This window comes from Scyliorhinus torazame, chromosome 17, assembly GCF_047496885.1.
Source record: "Scyliorhinus torazame isolate Kashiwa2021f chromosome 17, sScyTor2.1, whole genome shotgun sequence".
NCBI lineage: Eukaryota > Metazoa > Chordata > Chondrichthyes > Carcharhiniformes > Scyliorhinidae > Scyliorhinus > Scyliorhinus torazame.
In genome coordinates this window covers 139,719,991-139,736,678 of record NC_092723.1, presented here as the reverse complement: position 1 = coordinate 139,736,678, position 16,688 = coordinate 139,719,991, and the positions used below count along the sequence as shown (strand labels likewise).

The window sequence follows — 16,688 nt, the reverse complement described above, 5'->3', positions numbered from 1 at the left end:
CAAATTGGCCAGATAAAAAAATAGCAGACCTGAGGATTGGGAGCAGTTTAGAATTCAGCAAAAAGAGAAAAAAGGGATTGATTAAGGAGGAGAAAATAGATACAAGAGTAAGCTTGCAGGGTATATAAAAACTGACTGCATAAGCTTCTATAGACAGGTGAAGAGAAAATATTGGTGAACACAAATGTAGATCGCTTACAGTCAAAAACAAGGGAATTTATAATTGGGAACAAACAAAATGGCTGACCAACTAAATACATATTTTAGTTCTGTCTTCAAAAAGGAGGACACAAATAATAATAATGGGGAACACAGAGTTTTGTGAGAGGGAGGAACGTAAGGAAATCAATATTGATAGAGAAATGGTGTTGGGGAAATTGATAGGATTGAAGGCTGATAAATCCCCAGGGCTCAATAATCTTCACTCCAGAGTACATAAGGAAGTGGTCCTGGAAATAGTGGATGCATTGGTGGTCATCCTCCAAGATTCTATAGATTCTGGAACAGTTCCTACAAATCGGATGGTAAGTAATGCAATCCCACTATTAAAAAGGGAAGTAGCGAGGCAACAGGGAATTATAGTCCAGTCAGCCCGACATTGGTAATGGGGAAAATGCTAGACTCCATTATAAAAGATTTAAATGCAGAGCACTTGGAAACAGTATCAGGATCGGACAGTATTAGCATGGATTTATGAAGGGAAAATTATACTTGACAAATCTACTGTAATTCTTCGAAGATGTAACAAATAGAGTTAATGAGGACAAGTCAGTGGATGTGGTTTATTTGTACTTTCAGAAGGCTTTCGACAAAGTCTTACATAAGAGATTAGTGTGTAAAATTAAAGATCATGGGATTAGGGGTAGTGTATTGAGATGGATAGAAAACTGGTTGGTAGACAGGAAACAAAGAGTAGGAATAAATGGGTCTTTTTCCAAGTGACAGGCAGTGACTAGTGTGGTACCGCAAGGATCAGTGCTGGGACCCCAGCTATCCACAATATATACTAATGATTTAGATGAGGGAACTAAATTTAATATCTCCGAATTTGCAGGTGACACAAAGCTGGGAGGCAGGGTGAGCCGTGAGAAGAACACAGATGCAGCATAATGTGGTTAAATGTGAGGTTATCAGGGCAGCACGGTGGCGGAGTGGGTTAGCACTGCTGCCTCACAGCGCCGAGATCCCAGGTTCGATCCCGGCTCTGGGTCACTGTCCGTGTCGAGTTTGCATATTCTCCCTGTGCTTGCGTGGGTTTCTCCCCATAACCCAAAAGATGTGCAGGGTAGGTGGATTGGCCACACTAAATTGCCCTTAATTGGAAAAAATGAATTGGGTACTTTAAAAAAAAAATTTTAATGAGGTTATCCACTTTGGTAGCAAAAACAGGAAGGCAGATTATTAACTGAGTGGCTATAGATTGCGTGAGGGGAATGTGCAACAAGACCTGGGTGTCCTTGGACACCAGTCGCTGATGGTAAGCATGCAGGTGCAACAGGCAGTAAAGAAGGCAAATTGTATGTTGGCCTTCATAGGAAGTGGATTTGAGTACAGGAGCAGGGATGTCTTGCTGCAATTATACAGGGCCTTGCTGAGACCACGTTTGGAATATTGTGTGCAGCTTTGATCTCCTTATCTGAGGAAGGACTTGTTTGCTAAGGAAGGAGTGCAGCGAAGATTTACCAGATTCCTGGGATGGCAAGACCGACGTATGAGAAGAGATTAAATTGGTTAGGATTATATTCGCTGGAGTTTAGAAGAATGAGGGGGATCTCATAGAAATCTATAAAATTTGAAGAGGGATCAACAGAGTCCAGAACCAGGAGTCACAGTCTAAAGTTACGGGGTGGACCATCTAGGACCAAGATTCTTTTTTTCCAATTAAGGGGCAATTTAGCGTGGCCAACTCACCTACACTGCTCATCTTTTTGGGTTGTGGGGGTGAGACCCACGCAGACACAGGAAAATGTGCAAATTCCACATGGGATCGAACCCAGGTCCTCGGCACCGTGAGGCGGCAGTGCTAACCACTGCGCCACCGTGCTGCCCCATTTAGGACTAAGATGAGGAGAAATATCTTCACCCAGAGTGGTGAGCCTGTGGAATTTGTTGCCACAGAAAGCAGTTCAGGCCAAAACATTGTATGTTTTCAAGAAGGAGTTGGATGTAGCCCTTGGGGCTAAAGGGATCAAAGGATATGGGGGGAAAGTGCGAACAGGTTGGGTGATTAGCCATGATGATATTGAAAAGGGGAGCAGGCTCGAAGGACTGAATGGCCTCCTCCTGCTCTTATTTTCTATTTTTCTATCACCCAGGAGGAGAGGCAGAGCATTGATTTCCGCTTGTGTACTTACAGCCTGGAATGCTGAAGCAGGGGATCATTGATCTCAGAGCTGCTCTCCACATGCTTGATGTTTCTCAGCAGAAGTAAGATGGTTGTCCCAGCAAGAGAGACCACGGACAGTACAATAAACACGGTGCTTCTGTCATGATCTGACAAGTCAAAAATAAAGAACTTACATTTCTATATTGTCCTTCAGGACCTCAGGATATCTCATAACGCTTTACAACCATTGCTGATGTAATGTAGCAAATGTGGTAGCTAATTGCATCCAGCAATGTTCCACAAATAATGAGTCAATGGCCAGATAATCTTGATTGAAGGATAAATATTGACCAGGACATTGAGGAGACCTCCTTTACCCTTCTTCAAAGTGGAGCATAGGATCGTTTGTGTGCACCTGAGAAGGCACGTAGGTCCTCTGTTAACAGCTCATTCAAATGGCTGCACCTTCAGCAGTGCAGCACTCCCTCAATACTGCTGTGGAGTGCCAACCTGATTATGAGCTCAAGTCTGCGGTAACAGGCTCAAGCGCATGACTTTCTGCCTCAGAATGAGGAGCCTGACCCTTTACAAATGGAACCCGTCCTTCAGCGAGGCGTTGCCTGATTATATCACTCAGCACTCAAGCGTGTGGGGGCGTTGTGATAGGACTCTGCTATTGCCCCACGAGTGGGTTATAGGGGCTAAGACAAACAGAGAGGTCAGAACAGTCGGAGGGGCCGAGTGGATCCACATTGGATCAGGTGAATTTACTACGTCTCATGAAATGTTGGAACCCAAGTTAATCTCTTGCACAAGGCTCCCATAAGACTTATTGCTTCCTTGCCCCATCACCCCACCACCTCTCCCACCCACCTTGTCAACCTTCATCATCTTGTTATTCCATTATTTCACCACCCTGATCCCCTACCCCACTCTCTTTGACACCTCCCATCATACCCTTACTCTACCCAGCTCAACATCTCCACCCACCACCAATATCCCAGAAGAGCTTACCCTCTCTCCCTGCCCAAAAAAAACCAAACAGCACATCTTTTACCTGAGATCGCTGCTGTATCTCTCCATTGTAGGTAAACGTAGAGATTTCCAAACAACATGCTGCAAAAATATATCAAACCAGAAGGATTAGAAGCCCTTGAAATGTATCAGCCAACCAGAGTAGCACAGCAGATCACAGATACCCCTCACAGCAGATCAGATACCCCTCACAACAGATCACAGATACCCCTCACAGCAGATCACAGATACCCCTCACAGCAGATCACAGATACCCCTCACAGCAGATCACAGATACCCCTCACAACAGATCACAGATACCCCTCACAGCAGATCACAGATACCCCTCACAGCAGATCACAGATACCCCTCACAGCAGATCACAGATACCCCTCACAGCAGATCACAGATACCCCTCACAGCAGATCACAGATACCCCTCACAGCAGATCACAGATACTCCTCACAGCAGATCACAGATACCCCTCACAGCAGATCACAGATACCCCTCACAGCAGATCACAGATACCCCTCACAGCAGATCACAGATACCCCTCACAGCAGATCACAGATACCCCTCACAGCAGCTCATTCTGGGGCTGATTAGAAGGACACGGCACTCTGGAAAATCAATACAGTATTCCTTTCATGTTCAAAACTGGGTTTCACTTTTCCAGGTCACACAGAGTTACAAACAATTGACAATGTAGAGACAGACCATTCAGCCCAACCGATCCATGCTGATGTTTATGCTCCGCACTGAAATCAAGAGTGGGCACTTGGGCCAAATGGCCTCATTCTGAGTCATATGTTTCTAAGATTCCATAAGGGGGAGGAGGGTTTACCAGATTATAGCTCAAATGATGAAGATCTAGATTTGTCCCTCAAGATCCCACCATTAATCGCACACCCTGTGACCCCGCCATCACCCTGATACCCCATGACCCCGCCATCACCCTGACACCCTGTGACCCCGCCATCACCCTGACACCCCATGACCCCACCATCACCCTGACACCCCGTGACCCCCACCATCACCCTGACATCCCGTGACCCCGCCATCACCCTCACACTCCATGACCTCACCATCACTCGCACACCCGTGACTTCGCCATCACCCTCACACCCAGTACCCCACCATCACTCGCACACCTGTGACCCCACAATCCCTCTCACACCCCATGACCCTGTACTCACCCTCACACCCTATGGCCCATCCATCACACCTGTCGCCCCAACATCACCCTCACACCTCGTGACCCCAACATCACCCTCACACCCCATGACCCCGCCATCACCCTCACGCTCACACCCCATGACCCCTCACAACCTATGGCCCCACCATCGCCATCACCTTCACAACCCAAAAACCCAGAACCCCGTCATCGCCCTCACAACTCTTGCCCCACCATCGTTCTCACACCCAGTGACCCCGCCATCACCCTCACACCCAGTGACCCCACCATCACTCGCACACCCATGACTTCGCCATCACCCTCACACCTCATGACCCCACAATCCCTCTCACACCCCATGACCCTGTACTCACCCTCACACCCCATGGCCCATCCATCACTCTCACACCCCATGACCTTGCACTCACCCTCACATCCCATGACCCGCTATCACTCTCACACCCCATGGCCTATCCATCACACCTGTCGCCCCAACATCACCCTCACACCTCGTGACCCCAACATCACCCTCACACCCCATGACCCCACCATCACCCTCACGCTCACACCCCATGACCCCACCCTCACGCTCACACCCCATGACCCCTCACAACCTATGGCCCCACCATCGCCATCACCTTCACAACCCAAAAACCCAAAACCTCGTCATCGCCCTCACAACTCTTGCCCCACCATCGTTCTCACACCTCGTGACCCGCCATCACCTTCACGTCCCATGACTCCGCCATCATTCTCACAACCCATGGCCCCACCCACACCCTCACACTCCATGACTTCACCCTCACACGCCATGACCGCAACATCACCCACACACCCCGTGACCCCACATCGCTCTCACAGCCCTTGACCCCACCATCATTCTCACACCCCGTAACTCCATCATCACTCTCACACCCCATGACATCATCCTCACATGTCATGACCCTAACATCACCCTCACACCCGATGACCCCACCATTGCCCTCACACCAAAGTACCCCACCATCACCTTCACAGCCCATGACCCCGCCATCACTCTCACACCCTGTGCCATGCAATCACCTTCACCCCCCATGACCCCGTCATTGCCCTCACAACCTATAGCCCACCCGCACACCCCATGCCCTCACACGCCATGACCCCAACATCACCCTCACACCAAGTGACCCCACCATTGCGCTCACAACTCTTGGCCCCACCATAACTCTCACACCCCGTGACCCTGCCATCATCCTCACACTCCATGACCCCAACATGCCATGACTACACCATCACCTTCATAACCCATGACCCTACCATCACCCTTGCTGCAACACCCTGTAATCTAGCTCTGTCCCTTACCATAACCCTCACACTCCATGGTCCTGCCCTCATGGTCATGTTCTGCAAACTTGATCCACAACCTCAAACCCCTCCAGAACTCAGCCATAGTTCCAGCTGATCTTAAAGCATCATCTCAACTGAAAACTACAAGGCTTATTGACTTCAATCCTGCCAAATTGACATGTCAGGATTTGAACTTTTGACCTTGGGTTACCAGAATCATTATGCTGCCGTGTCTGTCTCTGGACATCATAATGGACAGAGGGAGAATATTAAGGGGTTGGACTTTGGCTATGTTGCCCAGCTTTTGTTGGAGTCTACAGTTCCCTTACCTGCACTGCAACAGAGCCCAAAAGGTGCCAGTGTTTCTGTTTAGAGTTGCACAGTCAGAGTTCAAGATAAGGAAGCTCCCCTGAGCCGTCCATAGAACTGAAAGAAAAGAAAGAACATGTACAGAGCTGGAGGATCCTGACTGCCTCCCCAGTCTGTACTGAGTTAGCTGTTTGGTGGTGAGACAGAACTCAGGTCAACAAATTAATTTGGAGTCTCTGGTGCGATGAAGGGCTGGGACACAACCAATCCTATGGCTGCCCTGATAATAGGGACGTCAGGTAAAGCCATGATCAGAGTTGGCTGCAGCTCAGAACCCCCCCCTCACCAATCCTCATGATTTAATAGCCCGCACATCCTCATTGTCAAGGCTCAAGCACAAAGGTTGATCACTTGCTTGAAGCATCTGATGTAGGGCGGAGAGTGTGTGGAGAGGAGAGGAGTTATGTTGGTACTGAGACTTGGAAGTAATTGTTCAGGAAGCTCTGAGCATTCCACTCACCAGCTGCAGCAAATCCGATAAGGATGGAGGTGATGTAGAATGACCACGTCATCGGTTTGCTGAATGAAATCACGTAACCACTGGAAAAAACAAACAAAACACAACAGTAAAGGGCCAGTCAGTCAGAGCTTCACTGCAGGGCCACAGGACAAAGCAACCTGCTTGATTGGCATTCACCTACCAGCTAAAACATTCAGTCCCTCCACTACCAGCACACGTTGGCAGCCGTGTGTACCATCTCAAAGATTCACTGAAGGAATTCACCAAGGCTCCTTAGACGGCACCTTCCAAACCCATTACCACTACCGTCTAGAAGGACAAGGGCAGCAGGATGTATGGGAGCACCGCCACCTGCAGGTTCCCGTAAAAGCCACTCATCATCCTGACCTGGAAATATATTGCCGTTCCTTTACTGTCGCTGGGTCAAAATCCTGGAGCTCCATCCCTAACAGCACTGTGGCTGTACCTACACCACATGGTCTACAGCAATTGAAGGCAGTTCACCACCACCTTCTTGAGGGCAACTAGGGATGAGCAAAAAATGCCTGGCCAGCGAAGCCCACACCGCGTGAAATAATAAATGTACAAAGATGCTTCTGGTACAAAGTCGATCATAGAAAGGCAAAAAGAAAATAGGAACAGGAGGAAATCATTCAACTCCCTCCTTCAACATTTCCTTTTCCCCAATTAGAGCAGCACCACAACCTGTTTTATAAGGCATCTTATTACCAGCCTGTGCCAGCTCCAACCCAGCACCAGATAAAGATATAACTGCAAACCTCCTCAGGCAACATTTCAGTTTCTTCAGTGGGTAATGGGGAATACTTGAAGTGTTTTTTCATTTTCAATTAAATATAGTTTGCTGGAAACACATGATCAGAATTAATTTTGGACTTGATTGAACTGAGGACAGCTGAACACAATTTTGCTGCAAGCTGGCAATGGTGGCACAATGGTTAGCACTGCTGCCTCACAGCTCCAGGGTCCCGGTTTCAATTCTGATCTCGGATGACTGTCTGTGTGCAGTTTGCACTTTCTCCTTGTTTCTGCGTGGGTTTCCTCCGGGTGCTCCGGTTTCCATCGCAGTCCAAGGATGTGCGGGTTAGGTGGATTAGCCATGCAAAATTGCCCTTAGTATCCAAAAGGTTAGGTGGGGTTAGGCGGGGATAATAATAATCTTTTAAAATAATAATCTTTTAATTGTTACAAGTAGACTTACATTAACACTGCAATGAAGTTACTGTGAAAAGCCCCTAGTCGCCATATTCCGGCGCCTGTTCGGGTACACAAGAGGGAGAATTCAGAATTCTCAGCTGTTGGCCTTGTTCTGCATCACAAACCAGCTGTGTAGCCCAGTGCAGATGCATGTAGCTCCAATAACATGCAACAAGCTCAACACTAGCCAAGACAAAGTAATCTACTTGATCGGTATCCTACCCGTTACCTTAAACCCACCATTGCCACCATTGGCACACACTGGCAGCAATGTGAAGCATCTACAAAAAGACTGAAAGCAATTCACCAAGGCTCCTTTGCCTTCTAAACGCATAGGCCTGCATCACCTAGAACGACAAGGGCAGCGGATACACGGAAACACCACAACCACCTGCCAGTTCCCTCCAAGCCAGATCATCCTGAATTGGAATTATATTGCCGTTCCTAGACAGCCGCTGGGTCAAAAACCTGGAACTCAGGGCAGCACGGTGGCACAGTGGGTTAGCCCTGCTGCCTCACGGCGCCGAGGTCCCAGGTTCGATCCAGGCTCTGGGTCACTGTCCGTGTGGAGTTTGCACATTCTACCCGTGTTTGCATGGGTTTCGCCCCCACAACCCAAAAGATGTGCAGTTTAGGTGGATTGGCCATGTTAAATTGCCTCTTAATTGGAAAAAATGAATTGGGTACTCTAAATTTATTTAAAAAATAAAAAACCTGGAACTCCCTTCCCAACAGCAGCGGCTCATGTGGAGTGGAGTGGATAGAGTGGAGGCGTGGGCTTAAGTGGGGTGCTCTATCCAAGGGCCGGTGCAGACACAATGGGCTGAATGGCCTCCTTCTGCGCTGAAAATTCTATGTTTCTATAACATTGGCTCAAACTCTGTGTCACACAATAACTGTCGACGGATTCTGGTCCCAAGAACCTTCAGTTTTGCTGAGAGAGTCTGAATGGCAATCACCACATGGGTCAGGGCCATTTCCATGAAGTGGGTGGGTAGGATTCTCCTGCTGTGGCACAGCTGAGAAAACTAACTGGGAAAAGGAGGCCAGAAACTGGCACACCTGGGCCATCATTGAATCTTACAGTAAAGAGGAAGGTCCTTTGGCGTATCATGTCCATACCAGCTCTTTGAAAGCTGTCCAATCAATTCCACTCCCCATCCTTTCCCCATCGCTGAGTGCTTTTAAAACTCAGGAGGAGAAAGCATGGAACGTTCTCAGGGTACAGACCAGGACGCTATCAATTGAATAGAGGGGGGGGGGACACTTTTTATCTTGGATGGCATGCTAGAGTTGTTATGGTCCTTGTTTTGTTCTCCAAGATAGCCAAAGATGTAGTGTTGACAAAGAACATAAAGCTATATGCTTAAATCAAAACTAATTTATTTTACACTACTGAACTTGATTTGGTTCGCACACTCTACTGAGTAACAGTTAACAAAATAACAGTACTGAATCTGTGATACAGTAATTAATAATCTCTCTAATATATAAACTACACTCAACTTCAAACTATCCTTCTACATCGTGTTCTCCATCAGCTTCTCCCAGCATGCCTAGACACGCAGCCTTTTATTAGACTACTCAGTGATGCCATCTAGTGTTGATATACATGAACATCATCTTGTTAATCCTTTACTATACTTGGACTATACATATCATTCCAGGAGTGTGGGGGACAAAAGCCCTACAGGAATCAGACTTACCTGTAAACAACTCCACTGAAGACCATTGACATCTTTGGTCCGACAACTGCAACCACAGATGGCGCAATGAGGTTAGAAGCTGAAAACACTCCATAGATAATGGCAAGGCTGGCAAAACAAAGCACAAGGAAGTGTGATGCTTGGGTAGGCCATTTGGCCTTTCATTCCTACTCTTCCCGCAACAAGTACCAGCAACAATGTTACAGACTCTCCTTATCCACTGAACCCCTTTCCATGTCCCATGTAAAGTCTCCCCCATTATGGACTCTACCCAACCTCTGAATCTTCATCTGCTCCCGATGTAAAATCTATCCTACCAAGGACTTCTGCAGCAAAAATGTTTCTGACTGAAATAGAATTGCGATGTTCTGCACCCCCTTGGGTTATACATTGGACAGCTAGCAGATGGTGCCTGTGTCCATGAGGATAATTAGAACTGGCAGTAAGATACCAGACATGCGCATTGCCCAATTTATACTGAGGAGAACTTGGAAGCTCGTAATTACATCCTGCAATCCTAACTCACACCAATTCTTGTGCTCACCTATATTGGCTTCAGGTTCTACAACACCACAACTTTACTCTTGCTTTGTTTCTTGTCTCTCACTCTTTTCTAAAATAAATTTAGAGTATCCAATTTTTTTTTCTCCCAATTAAGGGGCAATTTATCATGGCCAATCCACCCACCCTTCACGTCTTTGGGTTGTGGGGATGAGACCCACGCAGACATGGGGAGAATGTGCAAACTCCACACGGACAGTGACCCAGAGCCAGGACCTCAGTGCTGTGAGGTAGCAGTGCTAACCACTGCACCACTGTGCCTCCCCTTGTCTCTCATTCTTAATTTCAACCTCCCTTGCCTCATCCCTCCCTCTCTGTAGTCTCCGCCAGCCCTACATCCCACCAATATCACTGCAAACCTCCAATTCTGGCATCTTACCCATCCCCGATTTTAACTACTTTGCCATTTGTGTGACAATGCCTTCAGTTTCTGGGCCCTAAGCTTTGGAATTCACTCTCTAAACCGCTTAATCTTCTTAACGCCTTTAAGATGCTCCTTAAAACTCACCTCCGACCAAGCTTTTGGTTACTTGACCTAATAGGTGTGATTTACCGGCCCCTACGCGTCTGACTTGTTATCATGTCAAGGCTGTTGGATCTCATGAGATTCGTGATGCTTGAGATGTCTCGTGAGATTCAACCGAATCGTGGACCAAGTGTAACAGCATCCGAAGCCATTGGAGACCACTGGATGGTCAGGGACAGGGCTGGGTGGCACCCTGGCTCGCCTTCTGGCATCCAGGCACCTTGGCACTGCCAGATGGCACCTTGGCACTGGCACCTCCACTTAAGGGTTAGGGGTGAAGGGCAGGTATGGAGGGGCCTCATAAAGGTTGGGAGGGATGAAGGGTAGGGGTCCTAAAAGGGGATGGGACACAAAAGGGGGGGAAGAGATCGAATAGCAGGGTGTCCTCACTTAGGGGATGAGGGGTAATACCCATGTGTGCGGTGGGTGACATTGTCCAAGGGTGGGGGTGTGGGGGACCCTTCAGCTCACTTCGAGATCAGGGCACCATTTCAAAATGGCAGCACAATCTCTGAGGAGCTTGTTTGGCCGACGAGTTCAGCTCACCAGTGACAAACAATTTTCTATGGGCAGGATTCTCCGGCCGCTTCCGCCCAGCGATCAGAGAAACCTGCCCGAGGTCAATGGAGTTCTCCATCGTGTGCGGCTCATCTGTGGCGTTCTTGCGGCAGGCAGGGCAGGAGAATCCAGCCCGACGTATGGGCTTGACGGAGGAAAAACTCCCCAAGGCCCAAACGAATGACTAAGTGTGGGTAAATCCTGGTGTGGATCTCACCCAAAAAGCCTGCAGGAAACACCCCGTCAAACTCGCCCAAAATGACACTTAGGACGAGATTTTCCGGCTGCGTCCGCCTGGCGACCGGAGAATCCTGCCCGAAATCAATGGACGTCTCCATTGTCCGTGACTCGGCCGTGGTGTTCCTGCGGCGGGTGGGGCGGAAGAATCCAGCCGTTAGAAACTTTTTGGTTGAATTTCATCCAATATCTTCTTCTATGGGCTGGATTCTTCTGCCCCGTGCACGCAAGAATGCCATGGGCGAGTCGCGGACAATGGAGAAGTCCATTGACCTCGGGTGGGATTCTCTAGTCGCCGGGCGGACGCGGCCGGACAATCCCACCTTTTACCTTGGGACATTTTACAACATTATCGGAACATATATACAAGGGGCTGTTTAGCACAGGGCTAAATCGCTAGCTTTGAAAGCAGACCAAGGCAGGCCAGCAGCACGGTTCAATTCCCCTAACAGCCTCCCCGAACAGGCGCCGGAATGTGGCGACTAGGGGCTTTTCACAGTAACTTCATTGAAGCTTCCTCGTGACAATAAGCGATTTTCATTTCATTTCAAGTGGAAGTTGTTGTTGCAATGTGGGAATTAAGCTGACTGCCAACTGAAATGCTGTTGGATCTAACAAGATCACTTGATCAGAAGATTATTTGCTTCAGAGCAAGAAGGGATTCTGAAAGTTCACCCTAGCCTCACCATGTATGTACACAACGTGTGGACAAGGCTGAAACCAGGGTCCAGTGATCCACGATACCTGGGGCACCACCAGATTTCCAACATGTCATGGATGAAGAGAGAACAATCTGGTACCCAGCATTAATGTCAACCATAGCCTGTGAATGTGAACTCCAAAAGTGGATTTTAGATATAACTTCCGGTGACGGTGATGTGCTGAGAGGACGCACATCAGATGGCTCTCCTCCTAACCAGAACCAAATAGGCACTTTTGGGCAAATTTTGCCCAAATATTTGAAGGCAAATTAAGCTCAATGGAGAAAAGAAAACAACCACAAACAAATGCCAGCAAAGAGAGCTCGAGGGGTGGAAGGGACGGCTGAAGTGGCAGAAAGGGCCACAAGCAGCAGGCGGACGAGCCGGCGGACCCACGAAGCGAGGAGGCCCCGGCCACCCAGGAGGGAGGGAGACCATCGACCCGAGCACCAGTCTCACCCCCACCACCTGGAGACAAATGGAAGACCTTCCTCATGAAGAGGCTGACTGCCATGAAAGAGGCGATCAGGATGGAAATCCAGGTGGCGGTCAAAGTGGCGGTGATGGAGGCCACCATGCAAAAGACAATCGACAGATTGGGGAAGAAAGTGGAGGCAATGGAGAGGATGATCCACGATGTGACGAGAGCCTAGACGGACCAGAGCGACAGGATCGTCGTTCTGGATGCACAAATTAAAAGGTTGATGGCAGCCCAAGGGAGCTCAAAGGGGAAAGTCGAGGACCAGGAAAACAGGTCCCGGCAATAGAATATTCGCAATGTGGGCCTGCCAGAAGCATCGAGCACTACGTGCTTCCCCAACTCCCCAGAACTCGACAGGGCACACAGGTCGCTCAAGACAAAACCCAAGGCGGGGGAGCAGCTGAGAGTGATCATCGCAAAGCTGCACCGATATCAGGACCGGGAGAGTGTCCTGAGGTAGGAGTGACAGACGAAGGCGAGCACATGGGAAGGGCACAAGATTCGAGTTTACCAAGACATTGGAGCAGATCTGGCAAAATGCAGGCTCCCAGGCAAAGTCGGCCCTTTACAAATTCGGGGTGCGATTGGGTATGCTGTTCCCATACTCTGGGTCACATACCAGAACAAAGAGCACGATTTCAATACCCCGGCAGAGGCAAACAAATTCATGCAAACCAATGGCCTGGACAAGGGACGGGCAAGGCAGCGATGAAGGCTGATCAGAGGAGGATCGCTAAAGAAATAGAGACTCATTGGACAGTTATCATATTTGCGCGGGACTGTACTGCCTTGTTCTGATCAAAAAGACATGGTCACAGGAGAGAGCGAGAACAGAGAAATGCAGGTGAGGGTACAGGCAGAGAAAGTGCACAGTCAGCGGGCATAAGCAAGGGGGTGGACCAGCTCCTGAGGAAGGGTGGATGGGGAGAATGTATGTTAAAAAGTATGTAAATAAGAAACTGTACAACATGTAAATATCAGGTGCACTATTCGTTAAATTGTTATTCCGTAAAGATTGAAAAATGCCAATAAAAAATTTTAAAATTAAAAGGGATTTTAATGCTCTCCCCTGAGGTGAGTTTGATGGCAGGAAGCATTTAATTGGGCAGGACCCCACTGTCTTCCCACCTCCGCCCTGATTAAGTCCAGGACGAGAAAGCTCATGGACGGTAATTAGTGCCAACTGAAGTGCCTCATCCAGCTACCGCCGGTACTCACCCAGGATGGGCAGGAGGCTCGCAATGCGAGAAGTCCAAAAAGGAAATCCTGTTGGAGTTGCTTGCAGGCTTCTAGTGGTGTCCATCGTTTAAGGGAATGCAGTGTCTAAATGAGGTGCCCCCATAAGGAGCAGCCTCTTCCCCCACCGCTATTGCTGCCGACTCCCTCTACTGTGACCCCTGTAGTGATCTCATATTAATATACATGATCAATGTATGTAAAACTAGTACAGTCAATTCAACACTCGATGTCTCACTATCAGATGGTATAAGAAAGATTTTCCCGCTCTTTCTGAGAGAGTGTGCTTCAGGAGAGTGAACAGACAAGACATATAAAAGCTAGAGAGAGAGAAATTATAAGTTATTTCATTATTACATTATATAGTTAGTTATCTTTACTGTATTTTATTTATTTTACTAGTTGAGTATTAAGTACAGAGGACTCACAAATATTACTCAATAAATTAGTTCATCTTTACAAGAAGACTATTGTTCATTTCATCAACTCAGCTGCTTCAAAGAGTAATATATATATTACGTAAGGTAATATAACAACCCCCATCATTCATCTGTTGCTTGAGTCCCTCAGCGACCGTGGGCTCCGGTAGGTGCAGTGGCTGTCACTGCTCCTGCAGTGAAGCTACCAAATAACGTACAGCTCCCAGCCTCTGATTGCCAGCAGTTCTCAGGGGTGGGAGATCTGTGCCCTGCTGTCCTTGATCCCAGGGAAAGCACGTCACTGCTCAGTTAAATGCCTGATTGACTTAATTCAGCAGGCCTTCCTGAAAGCAGGATTCTCGGCAGCTCTGCAACTGGCAGACAAGCCACCCATCACCTCCATTAAATACTGCCCCTAATGTGGAGCAAACCCCGTGATCAGGTGTATCCGTTAGCTTCAGGTATGGTGACAGGTCATACCCAGCAGAAGCACAGTGACTGAGGGGGCCCCGGTGGGCACCTTAGTCCACCAAAAATGTTGTAGACTGATTCAAAAGCCATTAGTAAAGAGCTAGGGTTTCTGATACCTGTTGTAACCACTACCGGAGAAACTGGTGTTGGTCAAACTTCTTATTACTGTTTGCTGCAAAAGAAGCACAATGAGATCATTTACATTTCTGGATATCTCAGGTACAGCCCTGATAGATTACATTGAAGCATAGTCTTTTTAAAAAATATATATTTATTAAAGTTTTTTAACACAATTTTTCTCCCTTACAAACAATAACGCCCCCCCCGCCCCACGTAACAAAAAAAAAACGAGAAATCGCGCAGAGCAAGATATATACATGGCAAAATGATATATTTACACAGCTTTGTACACTGGCCCTCACCCGAACGTGCCAGTTTCCCCAACCCTTCATGGTATATCTTGCTCATCCACCCTCCCAGGCAGTCCCTCCTTCCCCCCCTTCCTCCCCCCCCCCCCTCCCAGGACGTCCCCTCCACACCCCCCCCCCTCCCCCCAAGGTTGGTGCTGCTGCTGACCGACCTTCCTCTAACACTCCGCGAGATAGTTCTCTAACGCTCCGCGAGATAGTTCATTGAAGCACAGCCACACTGGTGCTGCACAGCCACCAGGCAGCCTTTCCCCACAAATGTGTTCATCTGTTTTTGATGGTGTTGGTTGGGAAGGAATGTTGAACCAGGGCGGTTTCTCCTCCTGGCCATGAGATAGTTAACATCTATCCCAACTGTTCGATAGGACTTTGGTTTAATGTTTCATCTGAAACTCAGCACTTCTGACAGATTTTTAAGAATGACAATAGCTGGAAACATGGGAATTCATTTAAAAAAATATATATATTTATTAAAGTTTTTAACACAATCTTTCTCCCTTACAAACAATAACCCCCCCCCCCCCCCCCCCCGCCCCCCGGTAACAAAAAAAAGAAACGAGAAATCGCGCGGAGCAAGATATATACATGGCAAAATAGTATATTTACATAGCTTGTACACTGGCTCTCTCTCGTACGTGCCAGTTTCCCCGACTCTTCATGTTATCTCTTGCTCACCCACCCCCCCCAGGTCGCCTCACAAAAGCTCTCACCTGCATATATCTAAAGGCATTTCCCGGAGGTAACTCAAACTTCTCCTCCAGTGTCCCTAGGCTCGCAAACGTTCCGTCAATGAACAGGTCCCCCATTCTTCTGATCCCCGCCCGATGCCAGCTCTGGAACCCCCTGTCCATCTTCCCCGGGACAAACCGATGGTTACCCCTGATCGGGGACCATGCCAATGCTCCCATTGCACCCATGTGCCGTCTCCACTGGCCCCAGATCCTTAGCGTTGCCGCCACCACCGGGCTCGTGGTATACTTTGTCAGTGAGAGCGGCAGCGGTGCCGTCACCAACGCCCCCAGGCTCGTTCCTTTGCAGGACGCCATGTCCATACTCTTCCATGCCGCCCCCTCTCCCTCCATAACCCACTTGCGGATCATTGACACATTTGCTGCCTAGTAGTAGCTCCCCAGGTTTGGCAGCGCCAACCCTCCTCGGTCCCTACTGCGTTCCAGGAACCCTCTCCTTACCCTCGGGGTCTTATTCGCCCACACAAACCCCATAAACTCCTACCTACTCTCTTAAAAAAGGCCTTAGTGATCACGATGGGAAGACACTGAAACACAAACAAAAACCTCGGAAGGACCACCATTTTGACCGATTGCACTCTACCCGCCAACGAGAGCGGTAGCATGTCCCATCTTTTAAAATCCTCCTCCATTTGCTCCATCAACCTCGACAGATTCAGTTTACGTAGGGCCCCCCAACTCCTGGCTATCTGGATCCCCAGATACCGAAAGCTCCCCTCCGCCCTCCTCAG

At 48.5% G+C, this 16,688-nt stretch overlaps 1 protein-coding gene across 1 annotated transcript in view; it reads right to left on the bottom strand.

The window, feature by feature from the left end:
- The window catches only part of LOC140394194 (UNC93-like protein MFSD11), a 91,024-nt gene that overhangs the window by 69,521 nt on the left and 4,815 nt on the right, over positions 1–16,688 (bottom strand). Inside the window, exons 2-7 of the mRNA XM_072481171.1 lie at positions 14,897–14,952; positions 9,591–9,698; positions 6,670–6,749; positions 6,170–6,266; positions 3,384–3,442; positions 2,355–2,493 (exon numbers count right to left, since the gene is read on the bottom strand). Coding sequence (XP_072337272.1) covers positions 2,355–2,493; positions 3,384–3,442; positions 6,170–6,266; positions 6,670–6,749; positions 9,591–9,698; positions 14,897–14,952 — 539 coding nt within the window. The remainder of the gene's footprint in view (positions 1–2,354; positions 2,494–3,383; positions 3,443–6,169; positions 6,267–6,669; positions 6,750–9,590; positions 9,699–14,896; positions 14,953–16,688) is intronic.